Source organism: Elgaria multicarinata, chromosome 6 (assembly GCF_023053635.1).
Source record: "Elgaria multicarinata webbii isolate HBS135686 ecotype San Diego chromosome 6, rElgMul1.1.pri, whole genome shotgun sequence".
NCBI lineage: Eukaryota > Metazoa > Chordata > Lepidosauria > Squamata > Anguidae > Elgaria > Elgaria multicarinata.
The window spans coordinates 52483163-52509467 of NC_086176.1; the positions used below are offsets into that span (position 1 = coordinate 52483163).

Below are 26305 nucleotides of genomic sequence, written 5' to 3' on the forward strand. Positions count from 1 at the left end.
TGTAATAAAAGCAAAACAACAAGGCCATCCATAGCTGAGTTATATTAGTGTGCTCAGTACTTTACTTGTTAAAAACAACAAGCAAAATCCATGTATTTGTCACTGTCAGGTTGTTGGGACAAGCTTGCGGTCATGTGCCATACCTGTGCCGTTTTCAAGATCCTGCTGCTGCTTCCCAGGTGGTTATCCCACATCGTGCCTTTGCTCCACTGAGCCTTATGAAATCCAGTGAAGAGATTCTACTCCAGCTGATTCCTCAGTGTCTCTCAGCTGCTTATAATCTGCTGGGTACCCATCCCTTTTCCAGACTTGATGTCTTGATTGTCCCGTCCAACTTTTCCAGTCTTGGAATGGCCAGGTATGGATATTTTTCTAGTTTTCTGTGCATGTTTTCTAAAGATCCTGTCTGCGTTCATCATATCTGCCATGCTTTGGGAGATGCCAGGCCAGAGGTAGTAAGACATGACTCAGCTGTTGACATGTGGAAATTGGAAATATAAACTACTTCCATGCCGTTTTGATGGTGATGGCTGTGTTAAGATAGAGATGGCTGCCTTCTTCAATACGTGTCAATTGTTGAGCTGCAATGGCAATAACTACCATTTGGAATATCTCTTCTAGCAATGTCTGCTATCAGTAGTAGAGAACAGGTAGGTATTAACTATTTCTCTGGTGTTCATAGGCCCCATTCAGAAGACATCTTAAACCATGGCTTTAACCACAGTGGTTAAGCCAGAAAGCCAGGCTGTGTTCAGAAGACACCTTAAACCATGGCTTTAGCCACGGTGAACAATGCAAAAAGCCTTATTCACCGTAGTTAAAGCTGATTTATTGGAGCATATGTAAGAAAAACAAGGCCACCAATGACAAATCTTAAAATATGCTTTTTGGTGGATTCCTGCAGGGGGTTGGACTCGATGGCCTTATAGGCCCCTTCCAACTCTACTATTCTATGATTCTATGATATAGTAGGTGTTGTCTGGGGGCAGTGGGCACGTTACATGAAAGAGGTCCAGCTCTAATTCTGAGCACCCTGGAGGAATCTATTTGTACTGTTAATGGATGGCACAACTGATTCACATAGACTAGCAGCTATATTTCTTGGGCTCTGCATGCACAAAAGGGTTATTCAGGGAATGCTCTAAAAGGAGCACAAAATGGACATTCCCAGTGGAGATGTAATAAGAGCAGAGAGGATATTTATTTATGTGGAGGCATTGTCTACATACTTACTAAGGAGATTCAGAGGTTTTAATGCCAGTGTGAGTAGTGATGGTATATAGGGTTAGTTGAAAGGTTATGTCCTGAGAAAGCACTCTTTTTATTCTTTTCCCTATTTTAGCAGCTGAAAAATTATCCATAGCATTGTTTTGTAAATAAGGAATTACCCCTCCAGTTGAGTAACCATGATAAAATTGACCTATCTCATTGCACACAAGTAGAGTTAAAGTCTCTGAACAGGCTAATGGTTGCTAATAGGTTTATTTCCTTTTGGGAAAACAGTAAGACTATTTAAGTACTCCTTGTGGATCATAGGGGCGGGGTAACCCCTTCAAATTGTGATCTGATTTGACTTGCCTTCGTCTTTCTTTGCAGTATTTGTTCAAGTTAATATATTACTAGTTCAGACAAAATAATAGCCATTTGTAACATGGCGTCATCGTAGGATATAATGTAAATTGGGAATAATTAAAGCAGAAATGAGTATGTGAATGAAACTGAAGTGAAACAGAGCTGGAGTAAAACTCAATTAAATTAAAAGAAAAGTACATATGAATGCACCCGTTTTATAAGTAAATATTTGGGGGAGGGGGCGTAATCTGAATGACTCCAGATTGTCTGTGCCTCAATTACAAGGACAAAGTGAAAAGAAGGACATTTATAATTGCTTGTTCTGTTAATATCAGTGTAAAGATTTAGTCACCTATTTACACATCTGACTGCTTTTCAACACTAAGTATAAGTTAAAGGTGTAATAATTATAATGGAATAGGTCCTTCAGCTTAATTGTGCAGAATATTCTTTACATTACATTCCTGTAAATCCTTGTTATAACAATGGAATGATTTCAGTTCAGATACAGCCCTGTGTTCAAGAACGGCTTTACAAGTTTATGTATTATATCGATGCAGATAGGCTGCTATACTATGTATGTATGTATGTATGTATGTATGTAATCATCTCGCAAATCTGCAGTAGTATAAACACAACACAGAATGCTGGCACAAAAGGGCTGCTGTTCTGAGAATTCTCATTGTACTCATGTCTGCCAGGAAAGGAAACAGCCATAAATTTTCAGTCATTATCTTTTGATTTGGGATATTTGTGTGTGTGTGTGTGTTCCCATGTACATTGGCAAGTCTGTTCCTCATTAGCATTGTAGCTACTTCATTTTTAATGTGCCAAAGTACCATTTCTTATTTGAGGGGGGTGGTTATCCCACATTTCAGAGTCGGAAGAGATGATGGTACTTCTTTTGCAGAACAGCTTAATTAGAGGCTTGAGGTTGTATTTTCCAGCAGCCGCCACTGCAGATTCAGCAGCATTTTCTTTCAAGACCTGCCGACGCCTTTTTAAGAAAAAACGTCCTTTGAAATCTTACTTATATGCCTTGTATGTATCATCACCGTATGCTTTTAATTTGCTATGGGCTTTTATATGGAAAGAGAATCCTGATTTTTATATAATAATAATAATAATAATAATAAGAAGAAGAAGAAGAAGAAGAAGAAGAAGAAGAAGAAGAAGAAGAAGAAGAAGAAGAAGAAGAAGAAGAAGAAGAAGAAGAAGAAGAAGAAAAAACCACTCCTGCTTCTGGACCTTCAGTAGAAACTTAATTTTGATGATGCTTAGGTTAGTGCTGCCATCATCTAGTGGTTCTTTTCCAGTGAGTAGAACAGCGGGCTGCAACTCTGCAGTTGTGGTTTCCATCACTCGCTGTTGTTCTCTTGCTCTGTGTCATACTTATTTCCACAGGACTTGCCCAACATTGGAAGCATGTAAACCTCCCGTGCTTATGTATGCTATTTGGATTTATATCTGTTTAGGCCTCTCTATCTCCCTTTCGCTATGTACTGCAGACCCATTTCAAATGGGCAGCTTGAGACTCCCCCATCCCAAGGTTCCACAGCACTGCAGTATTGTGCACTTGTTGGACTTTAAAGGAAAGCACCGCCCCTCCCCATTTCTTTCAAAATTGGTTTAGTTAATTCTCCCTTCAGGAAAACTGCTTGTGTCACACAGTGCTCTACTTAGAACAGCATGTCCTCTCAAGAAAGTATATACAGGATTGTAGCCTTAACCTTCAAGATTACCATTGTCTGAGTTTTTGGTTTCTTGAGAAAGTCTCCTTTAGTGTAGTGGGCCATTGGACAGTTTTGTGTCCAATGGGTGGTCAGCCTGTGTGCCCTTCTCTAAACAAATTTATTCTCTGAAAGTATTTGTAAATCTAGCATTTGTCCATAGACAAAGACCATAACTGTTACAAAAATCAAGCTTCACCAAGAAAAGAGGGTCATGTTTACTGTGGTGTGTTGTCTCCCTAATGCCTAAAGGATAAGTTTTGAGCAGGAAAACTGCGTGTGTATTTATGCCTCTCCCTCTCCTAAATGCATAGTTCTTTCCATATTAGCATATCTTATAATTCGTCTTCTTGCTTTGCAAATCCTGGTATTTATTCCATAACCAAAAAACTATATGAGCTTCATGTTATGATAGCATCTTAAATGAAAAAAACTCATTAGCTCAGTTAAATGTTTGTTAATCCTTCCTTATTATATGCTGATCCAGGTTCAGTCCTTGGCATCTCCAAGTTGGGCTGGAAAAATTCCTGCCCAAAGCCCTTGAGAGCCTTCCTGGTCCAGATAATACTGGGCCAGATGGACCAACGGTTCAACTCAGTATTAGGCAAATTCCGATGTTCCTGCACACTTCAGCAAGGACAGTGAAAACTTCTTTTGCTTTTCTGGATCCAGACTAGCCTTCCACAACCTGGTGTTCTCCAAATGTGTTGGGCTGGGGGATTATGGGAATTGTAGTCTAGCACATCTAAAGGCCACCAGGCTGGGGAAGGCTGAACCAGACTACCACGTTTTACCCCATGATTGCTGCAGCAACATGTAAATCTTGCATTTTTCTTAGAGTTATGCAAGCTCAGACATTTGACTGATATTCTGGGCTGCAAACAATTGCCTGAGTAAGCTGCTAAGAATGCCCCTACTTTCCCCCTCTCCACCCATAAAGTTTTCTTTTGATGGGAAATAGCAATGCAGCAGTAGAGCAATGCTTGCTCTCTCTCTCTCTCTCTCTCTCTCTCTCTCTCTCGTTCTCTCTGTTTTAAAAGACACTGGTCCTTAAAAAACAGGAGTGAAACAAACAAAGAAAAGGCAGATTCATGCAGGGAGAAACACGAAGGGGTGTTTGCAAGTGAAAAATGGAATGAGTCCACTAAGATTTGTGAACCTTTGCAAATCATTATTTTAGTAATGGCTAGAAATAATTAGTTCAAGGTACATAAGAACCTACGTAAGAGATAACAGCAGCCAACGTCTAGTATAACATGGAGATAGTAAAAGTATTATTTTTTAAACAATCATTATAAATTAGCAGCACAGTGAAGAGCAAAACAAAGACCCTTTGTTGTATTAATCATACAGAAAACCCAGCCAGTATTTAGTTAGGACATTAACTCCCGTGCAGTCCAGATGCTGGCTAAGATTTTTTAAAAACGTGCCTAAAGGCAGTCTTTAAAGTTCTTATTTTGGCTCTTTAAAGTGTGGGTGCTCTTCTTCAAACATACAGAACACCTAATAACTTCCATTCAAACCAGTTTCAGCTGTTTAATACTTGGGTACTTCTCAGCTACTCATGTAACTGCCTCAAACTGAGGGTGGCTTCAGATGTTGCAAAGAAGTGGTGATAGCAGAGTGACTTGTGTGTTAAATGTTCATGTTTCTGCATGATATACAGATTTGGGACTTTGACTGGTGAGATAGTCATAGAGAGCGGAGGTTATGAGGCAAGACATAACAAGGCAAGAGAGTGGTTGGAGAGTTTTATAGTGGTTTAAAAATGGGTGGGATTTGGAGGACTGGAGACCAATTTCACTAGGAAAGTAAATACAACAGTGAAATGGGAGACATGAACTTGAGAGAGTGGTTGGGTAGTGTGGATGAGAGGCATGGGAGCCTGTTGAGAGAAGGAGGAAAAGACTGACAATCTTTAATTTATATGTATAGCCCCCTTATCTCAGGGGATCAGGGTGAGTAAGAAAAGCATTTAAAAAAACCCAGCAAAATAGAATGAAATCATCACATGAGAAGCACTGAGTATGAAACAGCTGAAATTGGTTTGAATGGAAGTTATTAAGTGTTTTGTATGTTTGAAGAAGAGCAACCACACTTTATAGAGCCAAAATAAGAACTTGAAAGACTGCCTTTAGGCACGTTTTTTAAAAATTAAAATCCCATCATTCCACCTTAGGTGACTTCACTCTGAGCACTAAAAGCCAGCCTCAAAGAGACATCATTGAAATGCTTTTGAAAGGGCTTTAGGAGATGAGATTCTTGTCATTGTGGTGGCCGCCATTTTGAATATGAGAGTGGCAGCAGGGATGCACCACAGTTTGTTGTTACGTGCAAATCTGACAAAGATAGGTTGTTGGGGTGCTTGACAAGTCACCCACAACCCTAAAACAGACTATGGATTCTGGGTGGCTTGTCAAGCATCCCAACAACCCACCCTTGATGGGTTTGTGTGTAATGACAAGCTACAGCGTGCCCCTGCTGCGGCCTGAGTATTCAAAATAGTGATGACTGCAGCAACAAAAAGCTTCCCCAGGGAAATTCCCCCACAGTTGCTTCTTGTTACATGAAAACCCACCCAGTGTAGCTAGATGGACCAATGGTTTAACTCTGTATATGGCAACTTTCTATATTCCAAAACTGTTCACAATAAGAGGTTGCCCTTGGCTGATCTCAGAAATCATGGTGGAATATATGAAGGAGACTGTCTCTGTGCTTGGTGTAAATTGTTTAGGGTATTGTTGTTAAAGGGTTTTGTAAGTTAAAACCAGCATCTTGAATTGTGCCTGGAAGAGAACAGGGAGATGTACAGGTGTTGCATCTTGTTTCATGCAACACCTGTACATGAAACAAGATGTTTCAAATATGCCTAAAGATTCACTCAGTTACATAGGCTTTGCATTCTGCATCAACTGAAATTTCCAGTTTTCAAAAGCTTTAATCTAGTTTCACAGTGATGAGGAATGACCAACAGACACCAGGTTATTGTCAGATATGATGGGCTGTGGCCTTTCATCTCATTGGAGGGAAAATGCCATCGGCCATTGCTGCCATGTGGTCTTCGAGGTAGAGGATATAGGAAAGGAATAAAGCACTGGGCCAAAGACCAGTGGAGAGATACTAACATACCATTATGGTTAATATCGGAATAAGAGCAACTCTCTGGGCTTCTGCCCTGAATCTCTATTAATGATGGAAGCAAAACAGGCCACGGCCCTTTTGTCTCAAAGGGTAAGAGACTGTGATACACAAGTTCTAAAATCTGCAGCAGATAGAACCTGCTCCCCTCTGTTACTAGGTAGTAACCCAAGATTAGGAATGGCAGAAGCGAAATATTTTTCAATTCTTAATATACCCAAATATTGGCGTGCATTAACTCTGGCAAGATTTAATGTCCTGCCATCTACTCTGTTAAAGGGGAGTTTTCAGAAAAGTACTTTTCATGATCACTTGTGCCCATGTGGAAGCAATGAAATTGAATTGGTTGTACACGTTTTACTCTGTTGTTGTTTCTATACAAAGATTAGAGAGAAGTTATTATTTGACACCAGTTTAGAAATTAATGGACTTCTTCATTGCTTCAGGGCCACAGAGGACAGAGACACAATCAAGGCATTTGCAAAATTCTTTTTGAATGCTATGAGAATAAGGTCTCTCCAGAATTGATTCTGCTGCATACTTTTCAAATCTTTATGTAATTTTGCCCTACTCTTGTGCATGTGTAATGTCTGGTCGATGACCGTAATAAAGTTGATGATAACATTATGGTTAATATCTCTAACCATTAACAACAGGGATTGCACTCTTGTGATTTTTCAAAAATATGAAATTAATATTAAGCGGTGGGGCAAGGATTAGATTGCATTATGAATATGCAGGTCTAGCGCCTATACTGCAGTTTTTTTGACACATGGTGAAAAGAACCCATTTTGAGTCACTCAGGCATTTTAATTTGTCATCATTTGGTTTAAGGATTTTATGTGTTATTGCAGTTTATAATTTGTCCTGTTATATAAATAAATTGCTCTGAAATCCAAAGAGGATGTAAGGTGGTATATAAATGTTTTAAAAAACCTGGATAGTATTTTTGTTGTTTACCTGTTATCTAATCTCTCTACTTTTACATACCATATAATTGGCACCTTTCTGGTCCAGGACAGGATTTTCAAGCCAGTTTTTATGATGTGTGAATCACAGCTGGTTGGTTGCTCCTGACTTTTATTTGCCTACTACCCAATCACTAGTTTGACTCATCTTTAAATATTCCACACATCATGCAATATGTCCAGACACACTGTTCTGGGCCAGCCAGAGTAGTGTGGAAGTCTATTTTCAATAGCTCAAGATGACAAAATGATTCAAGGGAAGTTGTCATTTACAGTGTGTGCAGTGATAACAATTATGATTTGAGGTATACCTGTTCATACTGTGTATAGGGCACAGCAATTCTTCATTGTAAGAATAATTTCTACCTCTTAGCTAAACCTGAAGTCAAATTTGCTACCTCTGGTAATAGCCCTCCACTCAGTTGTCAATTGGGGATCAAAACAAGATTTGGAATACATCAAACACACAATATTTCCTTACCAGCATGTTGAACCACTTAGCCTATAAATGTGTAACAGATGTGTTTTGAGCAGAAGTCTATCATAGGGTGGAACACACAGTAATTACCTTCTGGTGGAAGTAAAAGAAAGATGATGCAGTAAAAAAAAGAGACTGCTGTGATTGAATTCAGTTGTGAGATCATTGCAGCGATGTTTCTTAAGTGGATTTCAAACTTTTATCAAAATATTTCCAGCACTTCATATATTTTTTAAAAAAAAATTAAAAAGAGAATGAAATATATAGGTAAAAATGCATTTCAACTAAACCTAGTTAATGGAAAGAACAGGGATATTTTGTTCAACGTATATCAGGTTAAATACCCACAATTTTCTCATTTTGTAACCCAATATAAAGAGAGAACCTCCATTTATATTAGAACCTTTGGAGCATAACCACTGAAACCTGTGCAAACTACTCCTTATAATCCTTCATCTGATGGCCGATGCTCATCAGAGAATCATACACATTATTCCATTACAAGGGTGGGCAGACTTCAGGTTTGTGGCCTCTACTTTGCATTTTAATAGGTCTCTGAGATTTGCCAAATGGAGCCAGGTGCAAAATAGTGGCTCAGGCATGGGCTGAGGGAGGACATATGCTAGAATTAAGGAACAGGTTCCCTCTGTGCACATACTCAGCCCAGGAAATTGTGATCAGTACCAGAACCAAGCTCACTGTTCAGAAACTTACTCCTGGTTTCCCTCCCCCCACAAGCATTCTTTTTCAACAACCTAAATGGACTCTTAGTTGCAAGTACTAGTGGTAGGACTATAAATTACAAGCAGATACAACTTTCTTTTTATTAGGCAAATATAGCTAAGTTAGATCCTTCACATCTACATCAAAGGTGCAAGGTGAATGTTACACGTTTGCAGGGCTGGCCTGACTAGGAGGCATGCTTAGCCTCGTATCTCAGGTGGCAGATTGCCAGGGGGAGTGAAATGATCATGCCACCTGTCCTGGCCTTTACTGGTATGGGGCAGCCATACCTGAGCAGCAAGACCCTTCCTCCAAAGTAGTGCTGCTCCAGCCACTGCAGCCAACATCTATCTGGCCAGGTGCTGGGCCAGGCCAGCACCCTGCCAAACCTCTAGAGCCCTGCCGCTAGATTGGCACTCCAGCAGCAGCTTGGCACCCTGCTGTGCCTCTGAAGCCCTGCTGCTGCTGGACAGGCATTCCATGTGCCCACTGGCACTTTGCTGCATCTTTGCAGCTGCTGCACTTTAAACAGAAAAGAAAGCGAGCTGTGCATGTTGCCCAGCCAGGCCCTCCATAGACACCAGCATCCATCAAACCTGACTGGCAGCTGTAGGACAAGACTGGGCAGCTGGCACTTACAGCTAGAGGTCAGATCGTGTGACCAGAGCATAAATATCCGTGCTTTGAATCCAGTCCCTTAGTCTGGCAGCCTTATCCAGGAAACACCTTCCTTGTGGCAGGTTCTTCCATTGAACAGCTGTCTGCCAAATAAACAGTGCTATTTCCAGCAATATATTGCACAGAAGACTTCAGCAGTCATACATCGTGGGTTTTCCCCAGTGAACGGTACTGTTTTTAGCCTGTTTCGGTTGGCACTTATTACTGAGGCCCACTTGGAGCTATGCAAGTACAGTACTGCTGCTGCTTGTCTTTCATTTCTTGACTTCCTATAGTATCGCAGACAAGAAAAGACAGAAGGTAAACGTGAAGTCAAAAGTAAACTGTTGTAGTCCAGGAGGGTCAACAAATTTCAGGACACAAAGGTTTTAATGGAATTGTTTTATATGATATTGTAAAGTGCCTTGATGCCAGAAATGGTGAGGCGGCGCTATAAAAATGCTTGAAAGAAAGAAAGAAAGAAAGAACAGCCCTGCTACATCATCACCTATAAACACGTGCATTTTCTAAGAGTGGTGGAACTCTTAGTTATGTACATTGTAGGCTAATAAAAATACAGCAATATAGAAAACATTCTCTATACCGTCATCCCCAGACAATGTGATCAATGCGTGTGCTGGTTGGGAATGATGGGAGTTGAACACATCTGGAGGGCAACAGCTTGAGGAAGGCTTCTTTATACTGTAGAAGTCTCTGTGAAAGCCATACTTGAGTTAATGTTAATTTGAACGAAACCTTTTCAAAATTCCAACTGTGACCAGAGCAACGAAGGCAGCTTACAGGTTCCTTTTTGTTTTGGTTTGGTTTGGTTTTTGCCAGGGGTGGTGGCGGTGGCTTGCAAGTCATTCAGATGAATAACTGGCCATTTGGTGTGGTAGGAAACCATTTAGCAGCTGCATAAAGAACTGGAGATCAGCCCTTTTACTTCCTTTTACCTGGTAGCAAGTTGAAGTAACCATTCGGACAACATGATAGTCAATGGTGGGGTAATAATCAACTCAACAGTTGTTTCTCTAGGGGTACTCCCCACATGACGTGATAACAATCAACTGTGGTGTGGATTAGGATCAACGTTGAGTTGACTGTTAGTCCACGCTGAGTTGACTCATTCATCCCCCCTCTCTCACCCTCTTCAGTCCTCCCACTACTATCCCATCAGCCATTGCTGACAAAAATCTATCCTGTTGGCTGGACTAGAGTGGCAGCTGCCACTTTGACTGCTTTTGCCTTGCGCCTCTGTGGCTGACGAAATAACCAGTGGTGGCCAAGGAAATAACCAACGGTGCCCTCCATATGACATGATACCCAACAGTGGTTCAAATAGCCAACTCTGCACAGCATTGGTTATTTGTGTTAGTCATTTGAGCCCACCACACAACATGATAACCCACTGTTAGTTAAATAACCAACCATTGATTAGTTAAACCACTGGTGGTTATCATGTTGTCCAAACCCAGGCAATATCTCCTGAACTGGCGTTGAAGGATTTTCCACCAAGTCGCCAGCCTGTCTAGCTACCCATTAGTGATTTTGTAGCACTGCTCTTGAAATCCCGCAATTCACAGGTAAGAAACTTCGTTATATCTTTATTAGATAATATTTATTATTATGCTCCTATTATTTTACTACTTGATTTGGGGTATGCCTAAAATTTGCACAAGTTTTTTTCTGCCTGTAATGCCAGTGCATCAGGGATTCCAATGTTCAGGCTTTGGGATCTACTTTGGTTTTTTTACTGGAACCCCTAGATCAGGGGTAGGCAACTTCTGGGGGCCAGTTCCACCCACCCCCAGAACCCACCGGGGTTGCCCCACTGCCGTGTTTAATTCTAAGTGTTTAATTCTAACATTTAGAATTAAAGAATTTTGAGCCCAGGAGTTTGTTTTAAGTACCAGAACTGAGCAGTCTTTCACATAACAGTCTCTCCACACAAAATTCCATTCCTAATTATCTCACCCACCCCAGCTTTCTTTATTTCAGCAGTATAATTTGGGCTGGGGAAAAGGTTACTTTGTTCCTGTTGTTAAACATTGGGGAGTCATAGCAAATCACTGAGTTCTATCAGCAGACATTGATAAACCTTTTATAGACAGTATAGTCTTAACTATTGGCTCCTTGCCTGTATTCTTTAGGGTTGGATCATAAAGTCTGCAGTGCAAAGTCTTATCCCCTTTACCAGTGATTTGGTTGAAGAACAAGAATTCAGACTCTGCCCCCACCCCCGCCAAGTCTGAAATGGCTTATTCATTAATTCCAGTGGCAGGAGCCAAGCTGATTACACCACTGTATCATGGTAAATAGACAAAAATTACAAATAATTAAAACCCCAACTTTTGATAGAAGTGCACAAACATGCACAACTTCCCATACCAACTTAATTCTGGTTTGGGTTAAGTTATAGTGGTGCAAATACAGATTAACTGGATTGAACTCAATGGAATCAGTCTCGATTTATATCTCTAGGAAATGGAAACGGAATGTAGCCAAAAATGCCTTAGTTAGACTGCTAACATATAGGATTTGTTTAGATTGGATGATTTTAAGCTTTAAAAATGTTTATATATTGATGTATGTTTATATTCATTAAAGCCATTTGGTTCGATCCTGGACTTCAGTGCACACACTGTTAATGCATATTTTCAGGAGTAAGTAAACATTTGACATCCATTAAAATAGAAGTAATGCTAGCGTTTTATCAAGAAATAATTGATGAAACACATAGGGGACATTGAAGTGTTCATTTTGTATATTAAATCTCTCTGTAGACAATTCATAGGATACGTATTCTCTTTTATTAAATTAAGAATGTATAAACGTATAATTTTATATCTTTTCATATGCTGTTTTTATTTTAGAACATTTGACTTCCTTTTCTTTCATAGTTACTTCTTTCTACTGCTTTTCTTGGAAGACATGAATGTGTTTATGCTAGGTAATACATGCAGGCTTCCTGTTACCATACCAGCCCAATAACCCCCATAGCAGGAGAAGATAACCAGTAGCCCTGTACCAGTTATTGATCTCTTTCAAGTGTCATATTAGAGTCAATAAAGATTCCTTTTTTTCTTCCATGGTGCTTGAAACAGCTTGGGGAATTTGGAGAGGGGAAACTGTGAGGAGCAGGAGATCCTTTCATGCAACTGTTCTCCATCCCAGTACTCCTCTTCTTCACCAACACACATGGTACTGGTGCTAATTAACATTATTAGTTGATTTGGCTCCATTGCCCTCAGTTTACTTCTCAAATTGGCCTTCAGGCAAAACTAGTTGCTGATCAGGGCTATATAATTTGGGTTAGATATAGTGTTTGTTTATGATATTAATTTGCAATCCTGTAAACAAAACACAAACAAACAAAAATCCAGAAAGAAAGAAGCTGTGTTATATCTCTTTAAGAGGTAAGCCAGAAGGCTCAGCACGAGCAGGCTTTCTGACAATGTTTCCAGATGAGACTTTTAATGTGGATTTGCCCGGGCTCAAACACAGAATTTTATGGTCCAGATGTCATTGTCTTTTATTTGTAGCTCTCATTTGTTCTCCCAATGCTTCTTCAGACTTCTTTCTTACCACAAAAAAAAAAAAAAAACTTAAGGAGGAAAAGACTACAGTTCTGTTCACACAACACACTAACCCACAGTTGTTTGTTGAACTGTGGGTTAGTGTGTTGTCTGAATCCACGATATTTTCTGCAGAGTGGTTTATTAACTATGTAGTGTGGCTTATTTTTCCCCTCAAACAAACCACCTTGTGAACCCATCATTTGTTGTTGGGTTTTCAGGGTGCTTAACCAGCCACACTACGTGGTTATCAAGCCACCCTGTGGAATATGTCCTGATCATACAGACAACACGCTAACCCACAGTTTCACAGAAGCTCACACTCAACCAGTACTGTTCTCAACCCCCCAGAACTGTTGTTTTTAAATGGATATTGTTGTTTTTATGTTTTTAAATTTTGTATACTTTTAATGTTTACTGCTTTTAACTTTTGTAAACTGCCCAGAGAGCTTTGGCTATGGGGCAGTATATAAATGTAATAAATAAATAAACAAACCACTGAGTGAGGATTCGTGTGTGGTATGAACAGCACTAATATAGCTGCACAATGTCTTCTGATGAATAGTGAGGTGGAATTGAACAGTTCTCTTTTTTGCAGACACCTGTATAAGTGCTAAGTGCTGCGCTGAACCTTTTTTCATGAAATTCTTTGTTCCCTCTAAGAGAGGATTTGCTTTTTTAAGAAGGGAGAGAATTTCAATAATGATATAGGACAGGAAATAAATGTTTTAAATAAATAAATAATATTTCTGATTGGGGGTCCTGGGGCTGTGCTTAGCTTATTAAGTATAGAGGGTGACCATCTAGTCTTTCAACTCCACACAATGTGGCATTTTATCTATCTTTTATCTCCATGCAACATTGTGGGGTTACCAGGGAATGCTAGGAATTGATTGTCAATATGCAAGCTTGTGTATGAAGAACCCAATGCTGATGTAAGCACAAATAGGACTTTGCATTCCAGGTAGGGTTGCCAGATTGCAAGCCTAGGTGGCAACAGCCCCGAACTGCTATGAGTGCACCTGGGGCATTTAGAAGTAAAAGAGAGAGAGAGAGAGAGAGATAAAAAGCACTTGGCAACTTCGTACGTTTAATGAGGTAAGCACACACCCCTGTCCCCCATTGCCCTCATTATAAATTTTATAAAAATTCTTCGCTTCTCCAAGCTCTTTCACAGCCATCTTCATTTTGCCCCTTCCCCCCACGAATTGCCAAAAAAGACGTGAAGAAATATTTGGCAAAGCTTTAGTTGAGCCTGCATAATTTCCTCAAGGCCAGAACAAATCTGGGCTTTGATGGGTCAGGCAATTCTTCGATGCGTTGCATTTGGTCTCCTCATCTTCCAATGCAGTTTTTTCTGCCCTAGATTTTCCCAGTAAATGTTAATAATAAATAGAGTTTTTGGAAGAAGTCTGATATGTGCTGCTGCTTTCATATATCCAATAAAAATTATTTGATAAATCTTATAACAGTTATGTATGAAAAGTAATTCAAGCTTCAGATAATTTATTTTGGGATATGTTGATAATAGAATTTATGAAATAGTTTAGTTTGATGAGATATGCATTTAAGAAATATAGCCATAAAGTCAAATATTATTTTGCTTTTTGAACTTATCTTTTTGTATTTGGATTCTGAAAAGAAATCCTTATCAAAGATATGGGGGGCGGGTAGGGTTGTAGCTTGTGACAGCTGCTTTTTGTTTATAGATTTCTATCTGTAAAATCTTGGTGTAATTTGACCCAGAATGGACAGCTGTTTGAATTCTCCTATAAAAACCATGCTTCAAACACTTTGCCTACTGCTTGTCAAGAATGCTATTCATGTCACAGCTAACATCCCCCCTAACTAATAATTACCTTGATAGCAGAAAACAGTCTTGCTGGTCCTATAAGGTACTATTGTGTTTCTTATTTGATGAATTTAAATGTAACACTTGGTCAGCCTTTTTGTTTGCATACCAGTCCATTTAACAATGATTAGAGTAAGCAACTTTGCTTTCATTGTAGAGTATATTATGGTTATAGTTATGGCTATACAGTGTTCTGTGTACGTAACATTCAGTAGAATGAATAGCTAACTGCATAGCCATAGACATGGACACTGAGTATTCTAAGGATTCTGCATTCATCATCATCCTTAGAATTACAGCTTTAATTTTAGAAATATAACCAGGGGGCGGATTTCTTGGTTAACTGTAGATTAAAAAAAGTAAAGCAGCCTTTCCCAATGTGGTATGCCCCAAATGTTTTGAACTTCAAATCCCATCTGCTTCAGCCGGCATGGCCAATGATCAGGAATTCTGGGAGTTGCAATCTAAAACATCTGTAGGGCACCTGTTTGGGAAGGCTGCTCTAGAGCAGCAGACTACTAGGTTATAGAAATACTCATGCATGGGAGACAGATGGTTCCTGAGTCACAGGAGAATTGTAACATGTGGATCAGAATAATACAGCAATTCCTGGTCACATAAAGGCAGACTATGCATGCAAGGTGGGTGAGCCATTTGTAGAAGCAAGGAGAAATCAGCAGGTACAAAGGTATATATAAGCAGGTGTAATTCTAGCCTGCTTGATCCAACCAAAGCAGCTGAATTGCTCAGAATAAAGACATAGAGCATGTTCTGAGCATCTATAGTGATTTGTGAAGCATCATGAATTCCTTGAGTCATCTGACAGACTGCTGAATCAGAAGGGCCCAACCTGGGTGCAGTAGATAATCAGGTTGAACATTCTTAGAGTAAACCAATTGGACTTAAATATGACCGAGTGTGGATCCAACCCATCAAGTTCAGGGTGCAATCTTATGCATGTTTAGATGGAAAAGAATCCTACAACTCCCAGTATTCCCCAGCTAGCTATGTATCTATAGAGGAGTCTCCTTCTCTCTTCATAGATCCTAGTTCCAATTCTCCTGGCTCAACATTGCCCTATGCCTCCTCTTTTCTGCATGATTTACATTTCAAATGTTCTCATAATGTTTGAGGCACTCTCTCAAATAATTTTATGGATTTAGTAATTTTTTAAAAAAGCAAATATTTTAATAGTATGTATAATTCTGGTTGTGGTTAACTTACAAAATGTGGTTATGAACTTCAGAGAGACCATTTCTTTACATCCCTGCGGAAATCTGGCAACCTTCTTCTTTGTATATGTTTAGGCATCTATTGAAGGCCACTTTTTATTTCAACACATATTCAGTGTATAACTCTCTGATGCTTTTAGGCACTGTTCTGTTTATACTTGCTTTGATTTTATTATTATAGTTATTTCATACTTTTTAGATTTTAAAGTGTCTGTGGGAGGAGTGTTTTTCTTTTGTAAGCCACTTTCGATGGTGTTACAGAAAAGCAGGATGTGATAAAGATAATAAATACCTTCATATTAAAACATTTTTTTAATATGGATGTTTGAGAAAACAACACAAATTTCATTCCATGCCTCTGCTACAATAAGATATCAGATCTATCTATCTAAAATAATTTCTAGGCTGCCTTTAAGGGAAGCTATATAAACTCACTAGTAATTTTTCAAGATTAGTAATAGGGCGGTCAAAAAAATTAATTGTAAATATGCCTCAAACTTTATTTTTTTAAAATTAATGAATCACTAGAGAGTTCAAAGGAAGATAAACCAAGTCAGATCATTGATCTATCTAGCTCAGTGTTATGTACACCAGAGGTGAGCAACTTGTGGCTCTTTGGATGTTTTGTCCTATAAAAAACATCATTCTCACCATTGAGTACGCTCGCTAGGACTGATGGGAGTTGTAGGCCAAATCATATGGAAGGACAGAAGTTGCCCACCCTGGTCTACACCGACTGACAGAGGCACTCTTAGGGTTTCAGGTGGGAGACTTTCCCAGCCTTACTTGAAGATGCCAGGGACTGAATCTGGGACCTTCTGCATGCAAAGCATGCACACTGCACATGCATACTGAACTACTGCCCTTTCCCTCTCAAAAAGAGAGGGAGGTATTACATTTGGATAGCAGCATTCTTTCCTCAGCCAGAAAGAAAACTGGGGCTTTATCAGTTCCACCTCCTGTCCCTTTAAGGTTGAGGGAGCTGGTAGGAATAATAGAATGCCATTCTTTTACCCAGGTAAAAAAAAAAGGGGGAGTGGGGAAGAACTGCAGCCACATGACAGCTATCTCACCCACCCTTAAATGGCCAAGAAGTGCAACTGCCATAGAGAAAAAGCAAGGTGTACAGTTGCAATAACACAAAAACTGGTTGTGGGCTCAAATGAGCACCCTGGCACCCTTTTCAGTAGGGGATAGTTTCTGCTTACAGCAAGTGAATGGCCGTTTGGTGCATCTGAAGTCAGCAGTGGATGTAAAATATATTTTATTTTACTGTTTTATTATGAGATTCCAGTGAATGGGGAATACAGGTTAGTAGTTTGAAATGACTGTTAGATGTCCAAGAACATGTTATTGTATTCCAGCCTTCCCTAACTTGGGAATGATGGGAGTTGCAGTCCAATACGTCTGGAGGACACTGGATTGGGAAGGCTGTGTTGTATATGACTATATTGTAGAGCTGCAAGAACTCACCAGACTCTATCTCTCTTGGGCCTCAGCTAGACCCATGGGTCTAGCGAGATGCGACTGAGGGGTGAGGAATCTCGCAATATTGTTATCACAAGATCTCCCGCTCTGTTTACATGTGGCGTGCAACATCCTCAGAGGAACAGGAATCAGGCCCACCATTTTGTTTTTTGTTTTTCTTAAAGGAGAAGAGCGCAGGAGCACTTGTGCGGAAATTGTAAGGGTTTTTTAAATTTAAAACAATTTCCCCCGCTACCTCACCCCACCCCCGATGGGCGCAGAGCTCCTGAGGAGTGCGCGGTTCCTGGCTCCTTGTGAGTAACTGCAGGAGCCAGGACAAACCGCAATGCCTGTTCACACGTTCCGTGGGCTACAACTGTAGGACGATATCCCGGAGAAAGGGAGGGATCATCCCTCCCTGCTCCCAGGATGCCCTGTGTGTGATGTGGAAACACAGGGATGATCCCGGGGCGATCCCTGGGATATTGCCCTGTCTAGCTATGTCCCTAGTTGGGTACATGATGAAGCCCCTGCTGAAGTAAAGTAAGTTTGGCTGTAATCACTGCCTTGAGTTCCATGATGAAGAAAGGCAGGATATATGTGTACTAAATAAATCACTTTTTGTCAGTAGGTTAGCCATTCTACTCATTTGGCATGGCATTCATCATATCATTTCACTGAGTTCCTTGCTGCTTCATCTGATCTTTGCAGCCTCCTCCCTGTCATTTCACCCATTCCACCCTTAGTCTAATAAGTGGGATATTTCACACCTTCCCTCCACCAAGTCCTAAAGATACTTTTTCCACTGTATTGTCTCACAGCGAGTTGCAAATGGCAATAGGATTTATTTCCAAATTAGCATTGCTCTTACATCCAGTCTTTCCAATGGGCATCTCATGTTATTCATTTCAACATGTAACCAAATATTTATTAAACATTTATGTAGCACTGATGCCAGCTTCAGCATTGCTCCCAAAGAAAGGGATTCTGGGCTGAAAAATCAAGGGCCCCTAATACTTAATTTGTAAGAGTGTATTATGTGTGACTGTACAACATTTTAACAGCTTATATGGTGCACATGATAAGGCAGGTGATTTCATTTATAGTTTCCATGTTTTTTTGGAGTTATTTTTTGTAACAGCCTGGGTTTTTGATCCTAAAATATAGCTGGGTTGCACAATTTACCTATAATATACACAATCAGTTGTTGTTTAGACTTAGCCTCTTAAACCTTCCCATATTTTACAATAATGGAGAAAAGGCAAACAATGTGCTCTTATTTCTGTATCATTTTATATATGTATCTTTGTATACATCTTACCAGAGCCAGTCAAACATTGATTATCCAACTCTGAATGTAATACTGGTGCACTGTAATCTTGTTGTAAAGTTAATGATGTAATACTACATTAGAAAAATTATGATTAGATTATGGAGTTTTATTTAGTCTGCTAGTAGGTTCCTCTGTAATTCTTATTAAATTTTGCCACAGACATTCAGATAAAGGGCAATACATCCATCCTGATTTTGAAGTATTATATTTAAATTTTCTTGAATATTTAATTGGCTAAAAAGGATATGTTTTTAAAAGTCATATTGAACTCTATTATAAAAGTATATCAAGTTTTCACTGAAATCTATCTTGTTCCATATATCTAAGTTTCCCTGAGAGTTGAGGACACTGTTAGCGCACAGTGTGGTGTCTGGGGATTGGTGATTCATCTTGAAATGTAAAGGCTTTTGATGTTCTTGTAAATGTTCCTTATTATATAGTGTATCATGTTATTGAATAGAAAGGCATCACAATAAAAGGAACTACAAGCCAAAGAGTTGGGGAGGGACAGTCGTTGACAGGAAAGTGGGCACGGCCCACTACATATTTGAGAAATTAACAAATGCTAATGAAATCTGGCCTAGCATTGGGAGCATAAGCCTGCTAATTTAAGAACACACAGTAGTGCGTTCTTAGTTAAGGTTTGACAGGGGGGAAAAGCATTCTACCATTACAAAGGGATAAGTCGGGGGTTGGTCATTCTAACATTCATAATGTTGAGGTTTTTTTCACCAATCTTCCTGAAATTTACATGTGCCAGAAAGAAATGCCTATTTTACATAACCTGAAAATTTCAGGAAAGTTGGTTAAAGACTAGAGAGAAGGGCCATTAACCGGGGGGGGGGGGGTTGTCACCAATGGCCGCCATGTGTTACCCGTTTCCGGACTCCCTTTTTACTTTTCTAGGTGGAAACCCGGCCTCACCACTCCTGGCAGGTCCATGTTCTATAGCAACCTTTCTCAGCTGAACTTAATGCAATCCCACCCTCCACCCTTGGGTTTAATTTACTGACCTCCCCTGGCTGGGCCTTGCAGGAAACTATAGGGACAGACAGAGCAGGCATACATAGCACACATAGAGTGCTGAGACTGGCAAATTTAAAAGCAAGTAGGTTGCATTTCAAGAACCAAGGAAATTCAATGGGTCTTACTTTTGAATAAATATCTATGGATAGAAATGCAGCCTGTGCAGGCTTGAAACTTTACCTCAAACTTGATAACAATCTGCTACTTTGAGATTCAAATAGCATAAAATGAGCTATAGTAATTAACATAATAAGCTGTAACTTATTCAAATATAGAATATTATCCTGTATCATCTTGTGTGCTTCCAGAATTAATCAGAGATTCACATCCATGTATGTATATTTAAACATATTTTTAAAATAATAAAAAAACATTTGGGTGCCCACAGGCACCACGTGTCCCTGATCTATGGCATTCCATTGGGGCCCTCTGGTCTATGGTTATAATTTGAGGGTATATCTATATTGGGATACAAGTTAGGCATGCCTTTAAAAGCATAGTTAATTGGCTTTAGTTTCCTTGATTAAAATTATAAATGTATACAGGAAGTTTGGTGATAAATGTTTTATAGTAATAACAGTTGAAAAATATTTCATCCCACTGTGAATTTGGGATGAAATGCTTTGGGGGCATTTTCTCTGTAAGAGGTATATTTGGATACAGGCAGAAATTTCTGACTGGAATTTTCAAAAACTATTTTGCAGTAATGGAAATGCTTCATTGTGTAACTTTGTGCTACCAAATATCCTGATACTTTCTTTACATGTTTGCAGGTCTAAGGATCATTCAGGTCAGCTCTTTTTTTTTTTTTTTTTTTGCTAATCAGGTGTATATTTGATTTTGCTCTGTCTGAGCTTGTAATATGTTTTTTATATTTTTATTGCGCAAGCAGTTTTTCCACTAGCATTGATTAGTTTTTAAAAGTGGACTTTATTTTGGTCTTTATTAGCTCGTTCAGACACTTGTGTATTGGGAATCTCTTCTGCATAAACTCTAGGAATATATTACTGTACTTCTAGCAACAAGGCTTGTGCAGGAGACATCCCAATAAACTATGCCTGGTAATATAATATCTTAGAAACATTTGATTCTTCTCTTAGGTGCATCCATTATCATCACTTTGTGAACAATGCTGTTGCTCACACAGCAATAGTATAACTGTGTTAAAGGGTTTCTTCTGGTCTCATGTTTCACCATAGAGAGTAATTGGTTTCTTTCTTCATATCTACCAATTAAATAAGAATGTGCTCAGAAAGCATCAAGCATCTGTGCAGGCAATAATTTTAAGAATGTTATCACTGAGTGTTCATTCTGTTTTTAGGAGGTTTTCTAGATGCCTGATCTAAATGCTTCAGAGCTTACGATGAGCTGTAATCGACTATTTGGATGCATAGTCTACTATTTGGAACTATGTTATTGTCTTCAAAGGGTTCAGGATCAGTTCCTATTAAAGTCTTTGCGCTGTCTTTTTTGTTTTCAGCTCATCTTTTATTTATCATCAACCTACAAACCACTCACTCTTGATCACATAATTTTCAGGCTTTTTGACGCCTGAATGTAATGCATACACACAATTCTTAATAGTGGGTGATTTTAATCTTCACATTGACAATAAATCTGCCACACCCCTAAGCAATACTATACACTGCTTGATATTTTTTAAATCCCTTTTACCATTTCCGTGATCACTTGATTTAAGAATATAAATGTAACAACCATTGCATTGCTGTTGTCTAAATGTCAATGTAGTGTTCCAGCAGGCTCTACCATTTCCTTTCAGTTAATGATTATAGTTTGCTTATTTGAAGCATTTAAAATATTGATAACATGGTTTTTTACTATTTTTCTTTGTGAGTAATTTTAGGAACTGCAGAGCTGACTGGCTTATTATGGAGAATTGTAAATATATTTTAATTGGTGGGAAGTATAGCTCAGTATTTCCAATCAAACTGTTGCCCCCAATACTTGCCGAAACTGTTGGCATTTCAAGATTATTTTTCTGGGATTATCCAAATTTCTCCTTGTTTATAGATTCACTTGTAACATATTATTCCACTAAAAGTGAACTCCTTCTCTGAGCACTTCTTTATGTAGCCACCATGGCAGCATCCATACACAAGGGAGAGGTATCAGCACACCCAATGTTTTGTAGAACTCTAAGAAATCTTTAAGTGGGGAATGCAATGGAGGGGGACCCAAACACACAAATTAGAATTGAGCATTCAGTGGGCATGGAATTTGAAAAGTTGAAGAAAAACATAGCTTCAGGGGAAGGGAAATGGGATAGTGTGTCCTGGGGAAGTCGCACAACACTAAAGAATGGAACCCACACTTTGGGACTGTGCAAAGGAAAGGGCATGGCCAAGTGGATAGGAGCAGGCTCAGTTGTCAGTGGCTCCCATTAAAGTAAATACATTGCAATGAAGAATACTGCTAAAGAAGTGTCAATGCACTTTCTCCAAGAACCTCTCCCCCAGCCCTTGCTCTGCCTATCATATTAGTTAGAATAACAGTCACACTGAACATCATACTGAACAAGCCAATTGTGGTAGATACCTTCCTAGTCTTTGAACTCTGCTGTTTTAACTCTGTATTTAAAATCTGTAAAATCTCTACATTGCTGCTCAGTTTTATTCTGATTGTACTTTTATATTGTGGTTCTATATTGTACTTTTATATTGTGATTTAAGTTTCTGTATTTTAAACTTCATTTTGTACTGTTATGGTTTTAATTTTTGTGAACCACCCAGAGAGCGTCAGCTATTGGGTGGTATATATATGAAATAAATAAATATCTTATTTCCTTTAGAGGGCATTGAAACAGATGAATCTTGACCATATAGGGTTCAAGCCGGTGTTAGTCCTACTTAGAATAGACCCCTTGAATTGAATGGGATTTGAGTTACTCTTGACGAACTTAAGTCCCATTCATGTCAATAGGTCTGTTTTAAATAGGACTAACTTTAGGGTGACCATATGAAAAGGAGGACAGGGCTCCTGTATCTTTAACAGTTGCATGGAAAAGGGAATTTCAGCAGGTGTCATTTGTATGCATGTCGCACCTGGTGAAATTTCCTCTTCATCACAACTGTTAAAGCTGCAGGAGCTATACTGCAGCTATACTGTGAGGGCAGGCCACCTGCAGCTTTAACTGTTGTGATGAAGAGGAAATTTCACTAGGTTCTCCATATATACAAATGACATTCCCTTTTCAATACAACTGTAATTCCCTTTTCAATACAACTGTTAAAGATACAGGAGCCCTGTCCTCCTCTTCATATGGTCACCCTAACTAACTTTGCATTGAATCCAAACATTCTAATGAGGAGGTTGATCTTAGATAAGGATTGGTTTCAGTGGGTCTATAAGCATGACTAAGTCTTGATCCAACCCAATGACTTTTATTAGCAGTTATGAGTTTTAAGTTGCTATATTCCTTGCTGGTGCACAGATGTAAAATGCACTTTAATTTTACAAAATGCACAGTTGTGACAATTGTTTGCTATATCCTATACCTTGCTTTAAAAGCTGTTATGTATCACTTTTCTGTTGTGTGCGCAAGGAAAACTTCTGCAAGAATGAACCTCATTAGTTCTTCAATAAAATGAAAAAATGTTTAAGAATAGCCTTTCATTTCTGGTATAATTGTGATCAAAACATAGTGAAGCTCTATACTACAGCAGGTCTGTGCTTTATACCTTAGCAAATGATCCAAATGTCTTTGAAAGTAAAGGAAAGAGTCAAACTGATAATGGGAGTAATTCCAGATTAACATTTGATGGAAATACACTGCATTATGGGGGCAAAAAGTAAAGTATAATTCTTGCCTGTTAACACAATATTGTGACATTTACTAAATATACATTTATTTATTCTAGCTACCAATTTGGTGTAATAGCCCATAGAGTTCAAAGCTGCTACTCAACCTTAAAATTCCCCTTCCTTTTCATAGCTTCCTGACATAAAATTAGTAGGAGATTGCCAGAAAATTACTATATGAAACTGAATTTTACTAAAATAGAAGGTAGTTGTTCAAATTTTATAGAGGACCTGGCCTGTATTCTATGAAAAATGTAAGTAGATTAAAAATACATTTGCATATTATCTGGAAGGTAAAAGATACATCTGCTTTTTGTTTGTTTTTTTCCTTCAACTACTTAATTTTTCAGTATGCACAAAGAAATGTTCTGTTAAAGAAAATAAAACTGAATCCTTATAAGAAGTTGTTGCTTAAAATACACAGTATCTAGCATTATCTAGTAAATCTGATTTTCAAAGCATAGTTGTTCAGTAAATTGATCTTTAATTGATGATATTATTGTTTAATCTTATTTCTCCTCCAGTTTAATAAAAGAGGGTGTTGCAAACAGAATTTTCATTTCTATTTAATTTTTAAGATGTTTTTTTCGTTAACAATATTTCTGAAAAGCAGCAAGTAAATACCTTACTTTGACTTTTGTGGGGCCATTCTCTCTCTCTCTCTCTCACACACACACACACACACACACACACACCAATTTTGTTTAAAAAATCGTTTTCTAGCTGTAGTTGTTCCACAGTCCTGTTTAGAATTGCATAATCTGTGGGTTGCCGTAAAGTTGTTACAAATTGGAGGGCTGATATAATATGAAATGAGGCACCTCGCCTGAATGTTGCTTTTGTTCCCTCTTTAACAAATTAGCATGTTGACATTTGTCACTGATGGATTTTATTATTTGCTGAAAGGGTTTTAGGGGAGTTTGACAGCATGAATGGTTTGTCCTACAGACTTTGAGAATCGATAAAGGCATCTTTGTTCTTTGTGCAAAACACACAACAGATATCTTATTGACTGACACGCATAAAAAGGAAGGCTTGTATAGCTGTCGCACAAAATAAGCTAAGAAAATAATTTTGAAGCCGTTGCTTATTCTGTGTTCCCTATCCCTATGTGTCTTTCTTTTTGTTAACATGTATCTCATTAATCAAAATAACGAGAACTGGTAGATGCTTATTCAGTAAGTGGAAGGCATTCTATTTTATACCCTAAAAGGTTTGCATATGGTTTTCGGAAGCTGATAAAAACAAACATGACTAACATTCAGTTGTAGGATCGGTTTATTATAAAAATATCATAAACTATGGAGATCTAAAATAGATGTTATAAAACCTGTTGAACATATAAGGCAAGGATATAACAAACTGACTCTGGACTGAGAATGAACCGGTTCAAGATGGATTTTGAGAACATTGGAGTCATGCTGCTTTGTGGCTTGCTACACGCAGAAGAAAAAGACAAGACAGATGATAATTAGTCCCTGATTTCTTTATTGCCTGAAACTGTGCAGAAGATTCAGCACGACTGTGCAGATATTGCGTGCAAATCAGGCAGTTTGAGGACTCCATATTCACATTTACTTACTGAAATATTTGTTGGCATAAAAGAAAGTTTATTTAGATGTGATAGGATCTAGTGAAAAAATGATCTATTTTTTTCCCCTGGCTATAGAAATTACTGCCTGGTTCTCAAGACATACTGAATGAAGTAAATAAGGTTAGGCACTAGTAATGCTTTTCTTAATATTGTTTTGCTATTTTCTGTTGGGAAAAAGTTTTTGCCAAGTATTTGGATATTTTTAGATTGCTCATAATATAGGAGCCAGTTTCTTTCCCCTTGGTTTGTGTGATTGAGGCACCAAATACTAAGCAATCAAAACTTTTCTCCAAGTCTTTAACATAAAGATGTATTAGAACAAAAAATATAGTTTAACATTCTCCTGAACAAATTCCATTTTTCCCTTGAATTCCTCAGTTTCCTTTGTCATCTTATTAACTAGCATGTCAAAAGTCGTCTTCAAGACTAAAGATCTGCAGAACCTTTTCCTTGATCTTTTTTAAAAAACAACTGTGCAAAGTTGTTTGGTTTTCTTTCTGGCTTGAAGAAATGGCAGAAGCTTCTCTTTATTTCCAACTTTGGTGATATTTAAGCTTCTTTTCTTCCTTAAATTTCCACCTCTTTGGTTTGAAGAGCTTCTTCCACATTATAATTTATATCTATAACCCTGTCTTGGAGATCAAGGTTATTATGCCTGTGTTACAGGTGGGGAGCAGAACATGAGAGCTTGCCCAAAGCCACCGAGTGAGTTAACACAGATTTGAACCAAAGATACTTCCACTTCAGAGCCCAGGAAGCTTCATTCCTGACCATTACGCTACACCAGGTTTCACAAACTAGGCAGAAATATGTTTAAGATCCCAAAACCATGTTGGCGTATTGATCTGACATGCAATTAGATAACTGTAAAAGTTGGTTTTACATTATGAATTTTAGTCATGGGGTTGGGGGTGACTTGTGGGAATCAGTGTTGTGAATGAAAATCACTACATGGTGAATGGATCTTAATGCAACTATTGCCTGTTCTGTTGTTCGTGTACTTCCCCTCTTGGGGGAGAAACCGTGGACTATAATATAAGAGATTAGGCCCCAAACATAGAAGGCAGTTCAGGACATCCAGTAATAGCTATGATGGAAATCAGCAAATCACAAATCTACCTGGAAGCAAATAATAACG

General features: G+C 38.7%; 1 protein-coding gene across 2 annotated transcripts in view; it reads left to right on the forward strand.

The window, feature by feature from the left end:
- Nucleotides 1-26305, forward strand: part of AOPEP (aminopeptidase O (putative)) — a 200479-nt gene that overhangs the window by 29137 nt on the left and 145037 nt on the right. For both annotated transcript variants that reach the window (XM_063129414.1, XM_063129413.1), the window contains exon 5: nt 110-358. In XM_063129414.1, coding sequence (XP_062985484.1) covers nt 110-358 — 249 coding nt within the window. The remainder of the gene's footprint in view (nt 1-109; nt 359-26305) is intronic.